We start from the raw sequence: 17,973 nt of genomic DNA, 5'->3' as shown, positions 1-17,973 counted from the left end.
AATACAGAATCCTAAAATAATACACAAAGCCCTTTCCCAACAACACAGCTGAGGATTGCATATTTGGAATCAATTGGGGTAAACTGTGGAGGTGATGCAGATATTTGACCTGAATGGGATCTTGTTAACAGCCTGTTTATTTTAATTTCTTTGTATGTTGTATGTATGTCTATGTGTTAAATGTTTTGATACGGCTGATGGGCTAATCAATAAAACATGATTAATAATAATAATAATAATAATAATAAGGATTAGAAGAGACCCCTTGGTCCATTTAGCCCAATCCCCTTCAGCCTTTGTGCCGTGGGGGCCGGATAAATGGCTTCAATGGGCCGCATGTGGCCCCCGGGCCGTAGTTTGGGGACCCCTGGTATACATCATAGTTCATTGTCACACATACATAATATCTTGAGACAGACAGGCAGACAGACAGGTGGATGATGACGATGACAATGAATCAGAAAGGGATCAGACTAGATGACCTTTGGGGTCCCTCCCAACTCAAAGATGCTATGATTCTTCCCCAAGAGCCTGTTTCATACTGAAATGCACGAAATAAACCTTCCCATTGTTAACATACATGCAAAAAAAAAAAATCAAAATTCAAGCACTATTTTTCCTACCGAAGGGGGTTCCCCTTTGGTCCCCCCACCCGTTTGCACCCGCTGCCCTTTGATCTGACACCAGAAAGGTGAGGTCTGAGTCTTGCATTTCCCGGCTTTGCTTCGTTCCCCGTACGTGAGCAATGCTGCGGAAACTGGCGATGCAAAAACAATGTCTTTTTTTTGTGTCGTCGATGGCTTTCTCAGCCGGAATCACTTGGGTTGCTGTGAGTTTTCTGGGCTGCCTGGCCATGTTCCAGAAGCATTCTCTCCTGACGTCTCGCCCACATCTATGGCAGGCATTCTCAGAGATTGTTGGAAACTAGGCAGCGATATATATATATATATATATATATATATATATATATATATATATTAGCTTTGCCCGGCCATGCGTTGCTGTGGTTTATGGGAATCCTTTGTTGGCTAGGTGGAATAGCAGTGAATAGCCTTGCAGTCTCAAAGCCTGGCCATTTTCTGGAGTAGCTGGAGCTTTTTGCTGTATGAACGTAGAGGCATGGATGAGGGGTTGTGCTGCCAAGTTTAGTGTTTCTGGGATGTGTAGTTTTGTTGTTTTGTCTTAGGCCGAAATTTCATTACCCTTTTATATATATACTAGTTTTGCCCGGCTACGCGTTGCTGTGGCTTATGCTTTCAGAGTGTTGTTCTTTATTTACTGTCCTGATTTTAGAGATTATATTGTTCTGTATTATTATATCACAGTAATTATTACATATTATATTTATAATCTTATATTATCTTCTTAGAACTGGATTATATGAGGCCCCTTCTACACAGCTGTATAAAATGCACACTGAAGTGGATTATCTGGCAGTGTGGAGTCAAGATAATGCAGTGCAAAGCAGATAATATAAGATTATAAATGGGTCATATAGCTGTGTGGAAGAGCCTTGAGTCTACACTGCCATATAATCCAGTTAAAATCAGATAATCTGTAATTTATAGGCAATGTGGAAGAGGCCTAAGTGAGGCCTAACTCTGCCTGTCCCCTGGGCTGAGTGGGTTGCTAGGAGACCAAGTGAGCGGAGCTTAGTCTTCTAACTGGCAGCAATTGGATAAAAACAATTATTTTTCTCCCTCTAATTAGGACTTTATTTTTCTTTTCTTTTTGTTGTATGAACGTAGAGGCATGGATGAGGGGTTGTGCTGCCAAGTTTAGTGTTTCTGGGATGTGTGGTTTTGTTGTTTTGTCCTAGGCTGAAATTTCATTACCTTTTATATAGATAGATATAGATAGATAATGTCCAGGGTGAAAGAATTATCTGTTGAGGCAAGTGTGAGTATTGCAATTGCCCACCTTGATTAGCATTGAATAGCCTTGCAGCTTCAAAGCTGGGCTGCTTCCTTCCTGTGGGAATCCTTTGTTGGGAGGTGTTAGCCGGCCCTAATTGTTTCCTGTCTGGAATTACCCCGTTGTTCTTGATTTACTGTCCTGATTTTAGAGGTTTTTTTTTAATATTGGTAGACAGATTTTATCCAACATATTTGCTTATCCAACATTCTGGCAGCCCGTTTATGTTGGATAAGTGAGATTCTACTGTATTTGCAAGTCCTAATAACTTAAGAATTAAGATGAAGAGAGATATGTGTATATATATAGAGAGAGAGATTGAGCATTATCTTCAATGCAAGCTATAAATAATACGGCATCCAAACTTGATCTCTTATATGTCTCTTTGGTAGTTCGTAAAAGTTTGTCGTCAGCAATGTCCCCTTTGGTGGAAAACATCACAGGGTTTGAATTGATCTCTATCCGGCATCCCTAAAGGTGTTATTTTCTAAATGGTGGGATTTGTAGTTTGCCAGGTGAGCAGCGCAAACGCCTGGGGTGGGCGCTCCTTGTCCCCGTATCCCAGACGTTGTTTTCTCGGTTTGATTCATGTGGGCAAAAGTGTCAACGACTCGCCCGCCCATCGTCCCCCGAAAGGACGCGGAGCCGAGAAACACTCACTCATCTCAAAATGCTATTTTCGATCCTCCTGCGGTTTGGGCTCCCTTTGGTTCCCTGGGTTGTTTTTCAAAGCAGGTGCGATTTTGTAAAAAAAAAAAGAGAGAGAGAGCGAGATAGAGAAGGGAAGAAAATGTCTTTACAGTTCAAGTCTGGCATATCTGGCAAACTATGCCTCCTTTTCCCTCCTCAGAGGACCCTCCAAGAATAATAATAATAATAATTATTATTATTATTATTATTATTATTATTATTTTATTATGACACAGCAAACAAGATAGATATGCTGGATTTTGTATCACAAAACCACAAGTCAAACACTTCCCAAGTGTCTAGGACTGTGTGATGTATTATTATTATTATTATTATTATTATTATTATTATTATTATTATTATTATTATTGTATGACACAGCAAACAAGATAGATATGCTGGATTTCGTATCACAAAATCACAAGTCAAACACTTCCCAAGTCCTGATAGCGGCTGAGTTTTTCCTGTTATTTTTCGTCAATGCGACTGTCACCTGGGATGGCGACATCAATGATCCAAACCTTTTTCTTTTCCACAACTGTGATGTCTGGTGTGTTGTGTTCCAGAACTTTGTCAGTCTGGATTCGGAAGTCCCACAGTATCTTTGCGTGCTCATTTTCCAATACTTTTGCAGGTTTGTGATCCCACCAGTTCTTTGCTGCTGGGAGGTGGGACTTGAGGCATAAGTTCCAATGAATCATTTGGGCCACATAGTTGTGCCTCTGTTTGTAGTCTGTCTGTGCGATTTTCTTACAGCAGCTGAGGATATGATCCATGGTTTCGTCGGTTTCCTTGCACAGTCTGCATTTTGGGTCATCAGCTGATTTTTCGATCTTGGCCTGAATTGCCTTTGTCCTGATGTCTTGCTCCTGGGCTGCAAGGATCAGGCCTTCTGTCTCCTTCTTCAGGGTCCCATTTGAGCCAGGTCTTCTCCTTGTCAGCTTTTCCTTCAATTTTGTCAAGGAACTTTCCATGCAATGTTTTGTTGTGCCAGCTGTCAGCTCTAGTTTGTAGTGCGGTTTTCTTGTACTGGTTTTTTGTCTGCTGTGCTTTGAGGATTTTCTGATTTTTGACTTCAATCAAAGCAGGTTATTGTTGTTGTTGTTGTTGTTGTTATTATTATTATTCAACCTGGCCAACAAAGGAGTCCCATACGCCACAGCAATGCGTGGCTGGGCACAACTAGTAAATAGGGCAGTGTTGGCAATCCATGCCATGTAAAGAGTTCTTCATTCTGCACTTCAAGTGCTCCACACTTCAAATCCAACCTTGAGATTCCAATTTGCCAGACCCATAAATAGACAACGGTTTGCCCAAATCGGGACCCGATCTGTTGACTTTTGTTGGGATTCGTGTTCAACCGCAAAGCTCTCCCTTTTGCCGCGGAGTGCAACTCGAATCTGGGGCGTTTTATCCTAACGCCGAACCCAGCCCTCTCCGTTTTTGCAGGTGGGTTTGCTTATCTCAAAGCCGCCGTCTTTCGCATCAGGGAGCCGTGTGCCGTTTGGTGATGTGGGTTTGGTGGTGGGGGGATGAAAGAAATGTGCCCCCTTTCTCCGCGGCCGCCCCCAAAGCGATCACAGGTGGCAGCTCTTCCCCCGAGGCAGATGTATGAGTAGGACATTTTTAGCAAGGGACCAAAAAGAAGCCATCGTCTGCTTTTCCTGTTGGGGTTTCCTGGAAGGTAGAGAGCCCGGCTCGCGTTCGAAACAAGCCGGTAACCCCACCGATTGCCCTACTTCTTCATCAGAAAGGAGAGGTGGGGTGAAACAACATTTCATGGGCGGGAGACATTTTCAACACAATAAGGAGGGGTTTGCTGTATCATTATTTGAGGCCGAGAAGGTGTGACTTGCCCAAACTCATCCAAGGAATGCCCACGCAAGAGTCCGAACCTGAGTCCTTTGGAGTCACTGCCCAACAACTACAAGTCCAGCAAGAGAAACTCCATCAGTACTTTGTTATGTTGGCCAGGTTTGCTCTAGATGCTGCTGCTGGGAGTTCTTTGCTGCTGGGAGGTGGTACTTGAGGTATAAGTTCCAATGGATCATTTGGGCCACATGGTTGTGCCTCTGTTTGTAGTCTGTCTGTGCAATTTTCTTACAGCAGCTGAGGATATGATCCATGGTTTCGTCGGCTTCCTTGCATAGTCTGCATTTTGGGTCATCAGCTGATTTTTCGATCTTGTCCTGAATTGCCTTTGTTCTGATGTCTTGCTCCTGGGCTGCAAGGATCAGGCCTTCTGTCTCCTTCTTCAGGGTCCTATTCGTGAGCCAGAGCCAGGTCTTCTCCTTATCAGCTTTTCCTTCAATTTTTTCAAGGAACTTTCCATGCAATGTTTTGTTGTGCCAGCTGTCAGCTCTAGTTTGTAGTGCGGTTTTCTTGTGCTGGTTTTTTGTCTGCTGTGCTTTGAAGAGTTTCTGATTTTTGACTTCAATTAAAGCAGGTTCTTCACTTTGCTTTACATATTCTGCCAGGGCATTATTATTATTATTATTATTATTATTATTATTATTATTATTATTATTTTATTATGACACAGCAAACAAGATAGATATGCTGGATTTCAGATCACAAAATCACAAGTCGAACACTTCCCAAGTGTCTAGGACAGTGTGATGTATTTTCGGATGATGCGCACAGATCCCAGCAGGGTGGCCTTTTGCAGTTGGCAGATCGTAATTTTGTCAATGTCTATCATTATTATTATTATTATTATTATTATTATTATTATTATTATTATTATTATTGCTGTTGACACTTCTCGAGCTACTGTGCCTCAAGTTCACTTTATTACAGTCAATGACCAGCTCATCTGTGGCTCAGTGCTGCAAAATCTTGGGAGTTGCAATTTTGCAAGGCCTTTGGCCTTCTCAACTGGTGCCTCAGAATCCCATAGTATTGAGCCATGGAAACTCAAATGGTGTCCGATTGCATTGGATTATATACCAAGTTGTCCACTCTTGAGCGGTTGATGTTCTCCAGATGTTTTGGAACAGCAACTCCCATCCTCCTTCGTCTTTAGCTGTACTCATTGAGATTGGTGGAGACTACGTTGAAACCTCTTGAAGGACACCTCTGGAGCATCTTATTCTCTTGTAAATTTATGGCGAACCGATCCCATCTCGGGGACCTCATCTCAAGGACGCCATATTTTCTTTTCGAGCGTCAAACTTGCCCATCCTTTTTTCCACTGACGCCAAACGTCTTTCCGGTGACGGGATGGAAGCCGCGACGTGGGAGGACAGCATAGATGGGAATGGTGCAATTTCCTTGCTTCGGGCCCTTGAAAAAGATGCTTTTCAAATAGTTATTAATATCTTTTGCGTGACGCCGAGGCCTTGTTAATCGGCCGTCGGTTGGATTTACCGGCATCTCCTTTTGCTTAAAAGTGAGAGTGCTTCTTACCGGCAGCACCTTAGAGGTGGACCAGCGGCTGAGTAATCTGAAGCCTGACTCAACCTCCTCTTCCCTTCTCACTTTTGATGCAGCATTTGTGGTTAGGAGGAGAAGCAATTGGCCTCTGTGGTTTTCGTTCTTTCTTTCCTTTTTTCCACTTTATTAATTTCGACTCGCCCCCGGTGAGGATGCCAAAAGGTAACTAAAGACGGCAAAGAGGAGAATATTACAGCACGTAGATGGAGTAGACAGCCCATGGATGGTGTAGCTCAAAGGATGGGCAACCTGGGGGTGCTACAGACCAAGGAGTGGACAACCCGTGAATGGTTGGAAAGCTGAGGATAATGTAATCCAAAGGGTTAACAACATATAGATAGTAAGCAATCCGAGGATGGCATTGACCAAGGGGTGAACAACATATGAATACTGGCAATCCTAAGGATGGTATAGACCAAGGGGTGGACAACCTAGGATGGTGTAGATATAGGGGTGGACAACCTGAGGATGGTGGGCAACCTGTAGATGGTGTAGACCAAGGGGTGGGGAACCTGAGGATGGTAGCCAACCTATGGGTGGAGTAGACCAAGGGATGCACAACCTGTCGATAGTGGACAATCTAAAGTTGGTGGGCAACCTGTGGATGGTGTAGACCAAGGGGTGGGGAACCTGAGGATGGTGGGCAACCTAAGGATGGTATAGACCAAGGTGTGCACAACCTGTGGATGGTGGGCAACCTGAAGATGGAGGGCAACCTGTGGATGGTGTAAACCAAGGGGTGGGGAACCTGAGGATGGTAGCCAACCTATTTGTCGAGTAGACCAAGGGATGCACAACCTGTCGATAGTGGACAATCTAAAGTTGGTGGGCAACCTGTGGATGGTGTAGATCAAGGAGTGGACAACCTGAGGCTAGTGTAGACCAAGGGGCGCACAATCTGTGAATGGTGGACAACCTGAAGATGGTGGGAAACCTGTGGATGGTGTGGACCAAGGGGTGGACAACCTGAGGATGGTGGGCAACCTATGGATGGTGTAGACCAAGGGGTGCACAACCTGTGAATGGTAGACAACCTGAAGATGATGGGCAAGCTGTGGATGGTATAGACCAAGACTTGGTGGACAACCTGAAGATAGTGGGCAACCTGTGGCTGGTTTAGACCAAGGAGTGGACAACCTGAGGATAGTGAGCAACCTGTGGATGGTGTAGAACAAGGGGTGGACAACCTGAGGATGGTGTAGACCAAGGAGTGTACAACCTGAGGATAGTGGGCAACCTGTGGATGGTGTAGACCAGGGGTCCCCAAACTAAGGCCCGGGGGCCGGTTGCGGCCCTCCAAGGCCATTTACCTGGCCCCGCCCTCAGTTTTAGACTTAGGCTCGCCTTGAAGGGACAACAACAACAATCCTACTTGATTATCTCATTGGCCAGAAGCAGGCCCACACTTATTTATTTATTTATTTATTTACAACATTTATACACCGCACTTCTCACCCAAGGGGACTCAGGGCGGCTTACAAAAATTGGCAAAATTTAATGCCCAAAATACAATCATAAAAACAAAACAATATAAACAGATCTATTAATAACATTGTTAAAACACATTATAAAAACCTTAAAAACGTATATATAATTAATTCACTTCCCACTGAAATCCTGATAAGTTTACAGTATGTTGGTTAAAATTATTTTTATTTTTAAATATTGTATTGTTCTTTTATTTACCAATATTGTAAATGAATAATATGATAATAATATATTGTGTATACATGTAATATTCATAATAATATTATAATGTAATACAATATAATATTTATTTATTTATTACTGTATTTCTACCCCACCCTTCTCATCCAATAGGGGACTCAGGGCAGCTAATAATAATACAATATAATAATATTGTATAATATAATAATATTAATTATATATTACTAGCTTTGCCTGGCCATGTGTTGCTGTGGCTTATGGAAATCCTTTGTTGGCCAGGTGGAATAGCAGTGAATAACCTTGCAGTCTCAAAGCCTGGCCGTTTTCTGGAGTAGCTGGAGCTTTTTGTTGTATGAACATAGATGCATGGAGGAGGGGTTGTACTGTCAAGTTTAGTGTTTCTGGGATGTGTCGTTTTGTTGTTTTGTCCTAGGTCGAAATGTCATTACTCTTTTATATATATAGATATATCAAATGTAATATTACTAATAATATTACGGTATAATGGTATAGTACAATATAGTAATATATAATGTTAATATTGTGTTATGCTAATAATATAATATATTGTATGTACATACAACTTGTAAGCTGCTCTGAGTCCCCTTTGGGGTGAGAGAGGGTGGGGTATAAACGTAGTAAATAAATAAATAAGTAATTGTTGCTGGGGTTTTTTTTTTTTTTTGCACTACAAATAAGACATGTGCAGTGAGCATAGGAATTTGTTCATTTTTTTTTTCAAATGATAATTCCGTCCCTCAACAATCTGAGAGACCATGAATCGGCCCTCCACTTAAAAAGTTTGAGGACCTCTGGTGTAGACCAAGGAGTGTACAACCTGAGGATGGTGGGCAACATGTGAGTGGTGTAGACCAAGTGGTGGACAACCTGAGGATTGTCAGCAATCTGTAGATGATGTAGATCAAGGGGTGCACAACCTATGGATGGTGTAACCGAAGGGGTGGACAACCTGAAAATAGTGTAGACCAAAGCTTGGGCAACCAGGGGATGGTGTAGGCCAAGTGGTGGGCAACGTGTTGATAGTACAGACCAAGTGGTGAACAATTGTGGATGGCTGAGCAACCTATGGATGTTGGGCAACCTCAGGATGACGTAGACCAAGCTGTGGATGATGGGCATTCTGAGGGTGATGCAGACCTAGGTGCGGATTTTTGTGGCTTCTCAATGGGTACACAAAGGGCATTTTGGCACATTTGGAGAACCTCGGTCCCCTCCTTCCCAGTTGATCCTTTCCATAGGGTTTTCTTGACATGTCTCATGCCGCAGTCCTTTGCAGTTGCCTTCCTCCAGGCTGAGCGATTACGGCATGTCCGAACACACTGCAGTCTTTAGGTCTTAAATCCCCCATCCCTGCACTATGTCCTCCTTTGGCACCTCGCCTTTACTTCCCCCGATCTGTGTTGGGGATTTATTAGGGATGATGATCTAAAGAAGGAGCATGATGCAGTCCACCATGTGATGATAATCTCTTGCAAGAAGAGAGAAAGAGGCAGAGGAAATGCATTAAGAACATGCTTTGGACATCCCATATCTGAATTATTCAGGATCAGAAGCACACCATACTTCTGACTTTATCATAAGATAAGATAACTTGGGGAAAATAGTCTGATGGTCATTGTATACACAATATTTTCCTAACGTTGTAAATGGAACAAACTTTGGAATCATCCAAAAGTAAAGAAAGTTGAGATAACTGGCAAGAGGAAAATACTCTGTATAAGTGTTGTCGCTTTCCTGGCCGGAATCACGGGGTTGCTGTGAGTTTTCTAGGCTGTATGGCCATGTTCCAGAAGCATTCTCTCCTGACGTTTCACCCACATGTATGGCAGGCATCCTTGGAGGTTGTGAGGTCTGTTGGAAACTAGGCAAGTGGGGTTTAGATATCTGTGGAAGGTCCAGGATGGGAGAGAGAACTCGTGTCTGTTGGAGGCAAGTGTGAATGTTTCCCCAAGGAAGGAAACAGTCAGGCTTTGGAGCTGCAAGGCTATTCAGTGCTAATCAAAGTGGCCAATGGCAACATTCACGCTTGCCTCCAACAGACAAGAGTTCTTTCTCCCACCCTGGACATCATTCCACAGATAGATACAGTAGAGTCTCACTTATCCAACACTCGCTTACCCAACGTTCTGGATAATTCAACGCATTTTTGTAGTTGATGTTTTCAATAAATCGTGGTATTTTGGTGCTCAATTCGTAAATACAGTAATTACTACATAGCATTACTGTGTATTGAACTACTTTTTCTGTCAAATTTGTTGTATAGCATGATGTTTTTGTGCTTAATTTGTAAAATCATAGCCTATTTTGATGTTTAATAGGCATTTCCTTAATGCCTCCTTATTATCCAACATATTGGCTTATCCAACGTTCTACCGGCCCGTTTCTGTTGGATAAGTGAGACTCTACTGTAGATAGATAGATAGACAGACAGATGTATATACATATATATGTATACATACTCATACACATACACATTCACACATATACATGCATATACATACACACACACATATATACAGTCTCACTTATCCAACATAAACGGGCCGGCAGAATGTTGGATAAGCGAATATGTTGGATAATAAGGAGGCATTAAGGAAAAGCCTATTAAACATCAAATTAGGTTATGATTTTACAAATGAAGCACGAAAACATCATGTTATACAACAAATTTGGCAGAAAAAGTAGTTCATTACACATTAATGCTATGTAATAATTACTGTATTTACGAATTTAGCACCAAAATATCACAATGTATTGAAAACATTGACTACAAAAATGCGTTGGATAATCCAGAACGTTGGATAAGCGAGTGTTGGATAAGTGAGACTCTACTGTATATATAAACCCCACTTGTCTAGTTTCCAACAGATCTCACAACCTCTGAGGATGCCTGCCACAGATGCTGGGTGAAACATCAGGAGAGAATGCTTCTGCTGGAACATGGCCATACAGCCCGGAAAACTCACAGCAACTCTGTACATGCTCAGAGACACTGGTCCAGAAATGCATATAACCATATAAACGTTGAATCCGATGCAAACTAAAATGCTTTTAAAAAATGGAGTGAAATGCAGTTTTGTGCAAACTACTTGGCATTGTGTCAGGTAGTAAAGGAAAGCACTCTGTGCATGCTCAGAGGCACTGGTATGGAAATGCCTCCCCTGCTTCGATCTTGATGTTGCCTTTCCTTCGGATGCACGGTGCAAGAGTGCCCTCTTACGGCTCAAACAAGGCCAGGCAGCCCAGAAAACTCACAGCAACCCAGTGTTTCCGGCCATGAAAGCTTTCGACAACACATCATCTTTGCTTTTTTTGTGGTAGATTTGCACCTCCTGGAGGTTTGTTTTCTCCATCGGTACAAGAACAAACGACTTCCAAACTTTTCACCCTGCTGAGCAAGATTACCAAGTTCCCAATGACTGACTTTCTCATCTCGAGAAAATCAGCTTGTGCCAAAAAAAAAAGAGAGAGATTTCTGTTGTACGAAAAGTGGGCATTTTGTGCTGGAAGGAACATTTCTGTACAGCTTTGCCCAAGATAATGGTTCCTCCCACAGAAATGTTGCTTTTACAGATTTTTAATTATGGCGAAGAACTTTTTCTGTGTTGGAATCTGTCTGTTTTGGACAAGACAAACATTTAAGTCCTGAGTTTAAAACACTATTACAAAAGAAATGGAATAAAGACTGGCATCATGATAATTCTGGCACGCATCCTTAATGTCTTCCTTTTCTCCCTTCCTCTAGCTCAAATAGAAGTGATCCCCTGCAAGATCTGTGGAGACAAGTCATCTGGGATCCACTATGGGGTGATCACTTGCGAAGGCTGTAAGGTGAGTCAAAGATCTCCTTGAATCCCTTAGTCCAGTGGTTCCAAAATATTGGTCCTCCAGGGGTTTGGAGCTTCAACTCCCAGAGTCCCCGGATCCCTCGGAACTGAAGTCCAAAATGCATGGAGTAAACAAAACAAAAGGTGGACAACCTGTGGAAGGTGCATTAGACAAAGAGATGGATGTGGATAGTGGAGATCAAGGCGTGAACAAGATGAGGATGATGTAGAACATGGGGTGGACAACCTGTGGATGGTGTAGACCAAAGGATGAACAGACTATAGATGGTATAGACTTAACAATTAGGCCATCTTTGGAGTGTAGACCAAGAGATGGACGACCTGTGAATAGTGGAAATCAAGGCAGGAACAAGATGTGGATGATGTAGAACATGGGGTGGACAACCTGTGGATAGTGTAGACCAAGGGATGGGCAACCTGTGGATGGCATAGACCAAGGGATGGGCAACCTGTGGATAGTATACACCAAGGGATGGGCAACCTGTGGATGGCATAGACCAAGGGTTGGGCAACCTGTGGATGGCGTAGGCCAAAGGGTGGGCAACCTGTGGATGGTGTAGACCAAAGGATGAACAGACTATAGATGGTATAGACTTAACAATTAGGCCATCTTTGGAGTGTAGACCAAGAGATGGACGACCTGTGAATAGTGGAAATCAAGGCAGGAACAAGATGTGGATGATGTAGAACATGGGGTGGACAACCTGTGGATAGTGTAGACCAAGGGATGGGCAACCTGTGGATAGTATACACCAAGGGATGGGCAACCTGTGGATGGCATAGACCAAGGGATGGGCAACCTGTGGATGGCGTAGACCAAGGGATGGGCAACCTGTGGATGGTATAGACCAAGGGATGGACAACCTGTGGATGGCGTAGACCAAAGGGTGGGCAACCTGTAGATAGTATACACCAAGGGATGGGCAACCTGTGGATGGTATAGACCAAGGGATGGGCAACCTGTGGATAGTATACACCAAGGGATGGGCAACCTGTGGATGGCATAGACCAAGGGATGGGCAACCTGTGGATGGCGTAGACCAAAGGGTGGGCAACCTGTGGATGGTATAGACCAAGGGATGGACAACCTGTGGATGGTATAGACCAAGAGATGGGCAACCTGTGGATGGTATAGACCAAGGGATGGACAACCTGTGGATGGCATATACCAAGGGGTGGGCAAGCTGTGGATGGTGTAGACCTGTCAGAGTAATGCGCACAGCGTAGCAGCAGACGAATGACGTCAGTTGAGTGCAGAATGAAGAGATGATCAGAAACGATGTAAAAAGTATTTACAAAGTTTTACTGAACAAAACAAACAGACTTGCAGACAATGGACATAAGACGTTCGCTCTAGACAAACAGCACAGATCTTCTCAGCAGGCAGAACAGAGCTCATCTGATGCAATCAGCTATATACAAACACACTTGTAGTCTGGACACTCCTATCTGGCTCCAGCCACATATCCAAGGTCAATACAGCATTTTACCAAATTAACTCTTTACACACTATAGCATTTCCTGGATGATGCAATACATGCTAGACACAAATTTCATTTAAACACTACTAATACACAAATCCCACATTAACAAGACCAAGGGATGGGCAACCTGTGGATGGCGTAGACCAAGGGATGGGCAACCTGTGGATGGTGAAGATCAAGCAATGAATAGTATAGATCAAGAGGAGAACTCCCAGAATCCCCAGTCATCTTGACCAACAGTCAGGATCCCTCGGAACTGAAGTCCAAAAGGTGGACAACCTGTGGAAGCTGCAGTAGACAAAGAGATGGGCGATCTGTGGAGATCCACCTGGAGATCCACAAGTTTGATGCCCCTGATGTAGACAAAGAAGTAAATAACCTGTAGATGGTGTAACCAAGGGATGGGCATGCTGTGGATGGTGGACAATCTGTGAATGGCATAGACCAAGGGGTGGGACACCTGTGGATGGTGCAGATCAAGGAACATATGGCGTAGACCAGTGGTTCCCAACCTTTGGGCCTCCGGGTGTTTTGGACTTCAACTCTCAGAAATCCCAGCCAGCTTTCCAGCTGTTAGGAAGTGTAGGAGCTGAAGTCCAAAACACCTGGAGGCCCAAAGGTGGAGACCAAGAGAAGAACAACTGGTGGTTGTCTGTAGATCAGTGGACAGAGAAGCCGTGTTTGATGTAGACCAGGGAGCGGGGACAACCTGTTAGTAGTGCAGAATGAAGGATGACAAGCCATGGATGGTGCAGACCAAAACGTACGTTGACTGCAAACTACCAGGTGCTTGTTTTCATCCAAACCAGGTGCTTCCTTACGTTGTTTTCTTCTCCGTGCCTTTTGCTCCAGGGCTTCTTCCGGCGGAGCCAGCAAGGGAACGTGACGTACTCCTGCACCCGGCAGCAGAACTGCCAAATCGACCGTACCAGTCGCAACAGGTGTCAGCACTGCCGTTTGCAGAAATGCCTCAGCCTCGGCATGTCCCGGGACGGTAAGCAAACCCTTTGCAGCATTAGTGACAAAGGTGATGCCAAACTGCATCAATTCTACAGTGTAAACCCTAGTGGTTTAATACACCCATCTACTTGCTATTGCTATGGCGATTAAATATCATCAAATGCGTCCTTGTTGGCAATTTCTCTGTTCATCTGTCGAACCCAGCGAGAACAGTTCCAGCAAATGTGAATATCTTCTGAATCACACTGTGGGTGCGTCGCCAAACCTTACTGCTTTCTCAGAAAAGAAACGTGCCCATTTGGTAGTCACATTTCCAACACGTATTATTAACCCCTTTGAGCATTACAAACGATTCTGAAATACCAATGGCACATCTATACACATAACAGCAATAATAATAATAATAATAATAATAATAATAATAATAATAATAATAATAATAATAATAATAATAATAATATTGCTGTTATGTGTATAGAGGACTCTTACAAGGAAAACAAGCAGTCAAAGAAGAAGAACATGCCCTGGCAGAATATGTAAAGCAAAGTGAAGAACCTGCTTTGATTGAAGTCAAAAATCAGAAACTCCTCAAAGCACAGCAGACAAAAAACCAGTACAAGAAAACCGCACTACAAACTAGAGCTGACAGCTGGCACAACAAAACATTGCATGGAAAGTTCCTTGACAAAATTGAAGGAAAAGCTGATCAGGAGAAGACCTGGATCTGGCTCACGAATGGGACCCTGAAGAAGGAGACAGAAGGCCTGATCCTTGCAGCCCAGGAGCAAGCCATCAGGACAAAGGCAATTCAGGCCAAGATCGAAAAATCAGCTGATGACCCAAAATGCAGACTGTGCAAGGAAACCGACGAAACCATTGATCATCTCCTCAGCTGCTGTAAGAAAATTGCGCAGACAGACTACAAACAGAGGCACAACTCTGTGGCCCAAATGATTCATTGGAACTTATGCCTTAAGTACCACCTGCCAGCAGCAAAGAACTGGTGGGATCACAAACCTGCAAAAGTATTGGAAAATGAGCACACAAAGATACTGTGGGACTTCCAAATCCAGACTGACAAAGTTCTGGAACACAACACACCAGACAACAGGAAAAAACAACAGGAAAAACTCAGCCGCTCTCAGGACCTCAAGATTGAACTTCAAAAACTATGGCAGAAACAAGTGCAGGTGGTCCCGGTGGTGATCAGCGCAGTGGGTGCCGTGTCAAAAGATCCCAGCTGGCATTTGGAAACAATAGGCATTGACAAAATCATGATCTGCCAACTGAAAAGGCCACCCTGCTGGGATCTGCACGCATCATCCGAAAATACATCACACAGTCCTAGACACCTGGGAAGTGTTTGACTTGTGATTTTGTGATACGAAATCCAGCATATCTATCTTGTTTGCTGTGTCATAATAATAATAATAATAATAATAATAATAATAATAATAATAATAATAATAATAATAATAATAATCACATAACAAAAGTGAAAATATGTATGTATGTATGTGACTGGGTGGTCCACTTACACAGACAAGCTTCCACTTCCACAAACAACTATAGCTCCCACTACTCAGAGACACCAATGGCCTTGCTTCCAATGACATTGCAGGTTATAGCGAGCGCAATAAACATGTCCAAGAACCCTGCCAATGTTCTCCACAAACACCACACTGCCCACCACCCATTGGACAATTTCATCCTAGATTGTATATGTTTCCTCCACCACAGGCATCCCAGTGTTTCTCACTCTCTCTATTGGTGTGGAATTTGCATGACCCCGCCCACTGCCTCTCCCATAACCCTTTCCTACTTTTTTCTATGGCACACAGCAAGCAGAGGAATTGATCAGCCACTGAACATACTAGAGAAGTTTGGGGAGAATTCACCATGATTTATAGGCATTATAGGGGCTGGGATGTATAGTTCACCTCAATCTGAAAGCACTCTGAACTCCACCAATGATGGACCTGGAACTCACTTGGCACACAGAACGCCCATGACCAACAAAAAACTGGCGGGAGTTATAGGGAGTTGTAGTTCATCTACCTCCAGAGCGCACCGTGAACCCAAACAATGATGAATCTGGACTAAACTTGTCATGCATTCCCGATATGTCCTCATTTTGGAAACTGGTGGGTTTGGAGGGGAATTGATCTGGACATTTTGGAGTTATAGCTACTGGGATATATAGTTCACCTGCAATCAATGAGCACTCTGAACTCCACCAATGATGGAATTGGACCAAACCTGACACACAGGGCCCCTGTGATCAGCAAAAAGTACTGGAGGTCTTTGGAGGAAATTCACCTTGATTTGGGGGAGTTGTAGTTCACCTACATCCAGAGAGCACTGTGAACCCAAACCCCAATGGATCTGGACCAAACGTGGCACACAGACCTGATTTGCCAAAATTTGAATCCTGGAGGGGTTTGTGGGGAGGTGAGCTTCCTTTCTGGGTGTTGTAGTTCACCCACAACCAGGGGAACTGTGACTTCCACCGATGATGGATCTGGACCAAACTTGGCACACAGAACCCCCATGACTATCTCAACCTACTGAAGGGGATTGACTCACCATAGTGGGAGTTGTAGTTCCCCTTACACCCAGAGATCACACTTAACCCCACCAATTATACATCTAGAGCAAACTTCCCCAACATCACAAACTTTCTGATGGAGTTTTTCGGGGGTAAACTGCCATGATGTGAGAGGTTCAGATGAAGCGTGACTTGCTGAGATGAAAGTGTATTACCGTATATATATCGAAGATAAGCCGAGTTTTTCAACCCTTATTTATGAGCTGAAAAAGCCTCCCCGGCTTATAATCGGGTCAAAGTCAAGGCCGGCAAGGAGCCTGCAGGCTATTGCTTGCAATATGTGATCTATTTCTCTCTTCTCCTCCCTTATCAGTGGGTTTGCTTTTGCAAAGCCTCCCTCGCTCTTAATCAAGGGAATATTTTGCAAAGAGAAAGACACCCTTGCAAATCAGGAAGAAGAAAAATATATATTCATTAATCTTATGAAAGCATTTTTCCCTGAAATATTTGTTAAACTCTCCTACAGATATATAGGCATTAACCCCTTGTAAGCTTTTGCCATCTCTATGTACCTTTATATGTGTATCTATCTATATGCATTAATTTTATATATGAATTTACCCTCATATGTTTGCAGGTATTTGCAAATATCTATATAAAGAGAGATGTCTGAATAGATATGAATATATTCTTACCTACCTATATATAGGGCTTGCAAATATTACAGGGGGGAAATGAATACACAAATATCTACAGACATGTCTAGATAGATATGAATATATACATATATATATATATGTATGTATGTATGTATGTATGTATAACGGCGCTCCATGCAGTCATGCCGGCCACATGACCTTGGAGGTGTCTACGGACAACGCCAACTCTTCGGCTTAGAAATGGAGATGTGTCCTGCTCACTCCAAAGGATCAGTCTGAACGCAGATCAAAGATAGCTGCTCTCAAACACAATCTTTATTGAAGAATACATGACTTTGGAAAAGTCAAGAATGACTTAATGTTTACATACAACTATTTTTATAACTTTTGATGCTACGTAACACCACACGTAAATATCATCATCAAGCCCCACCTCCAATATCACATTACTACCATTTTCACACATTTTCACACACTAAACCAATTATAATTGTTTACACTTTCGGTTCCCAGTTCCCAGGCGTATTCTATCTTCTTCTGCCAGGTGCTTGTTTATGTTATGACTCCCAGTTGCAGGGCTGAATTACCAAAGCCCTGTAACTGGGTTCCATGACATGGTGCCCTCCTTTTCTTCGCCCTCCTCTTCGGTTCTTTCTTCGTCACAAATCTGAAATAAAACAATAATTCTATGTGTCCATTTTGTCCAAAGTACCCATATATTTTTTCAGTAAGCTACGATGGAAAAC

General features: G+C 43.1%; 1 protein-coding gene across 1 annotated transcript in view; it reads left to right on the top strand.

Annotated features, from left to right (window-relative positions):
• rorc (RAR related orphan receptor C) overlaps window positions 1–17,973 on the top strand; it is a 94,694-nt gene that overhangs the window by 55,461 nt on the left and 21,260 nt on the right. Inside the window, exons 3-4 of the mRNA XM_062964854.1 lie at window positions 11,474–11,559; window positions 13,913–14,054. Coding sequence (XP_062820924.1) covers window positions 11,474–11,559; window positions 13,913–14,054 — 228 coding nt within the window. The remainder of the gene's footprint in view (window positions 1–11,473; window positions 11,560–13,912; window positions 14,055–17,973) is intronic.

This window comes from Anolis carolinensis, unplaced genomic scaffold (genome assembly GCF_035594765.1).
Source record: "Anolis carolinensis isolate JA03-04 unplaced genomic scaffold, rAnoCar3.1.pri scaffold_14, whole genome shotgun sequence".
Classification (NCBI taxonomy): Eukaryota; Metazoa; Chordata; class Lepidosauria; order Squamata; family Dactyloidae; genus Anolis; species Anolis carolinensis.
Note: the sequence above shows the minus strand (reverse complement) of the source record. Positions and strands in the feature narration are given on the sequence as shown.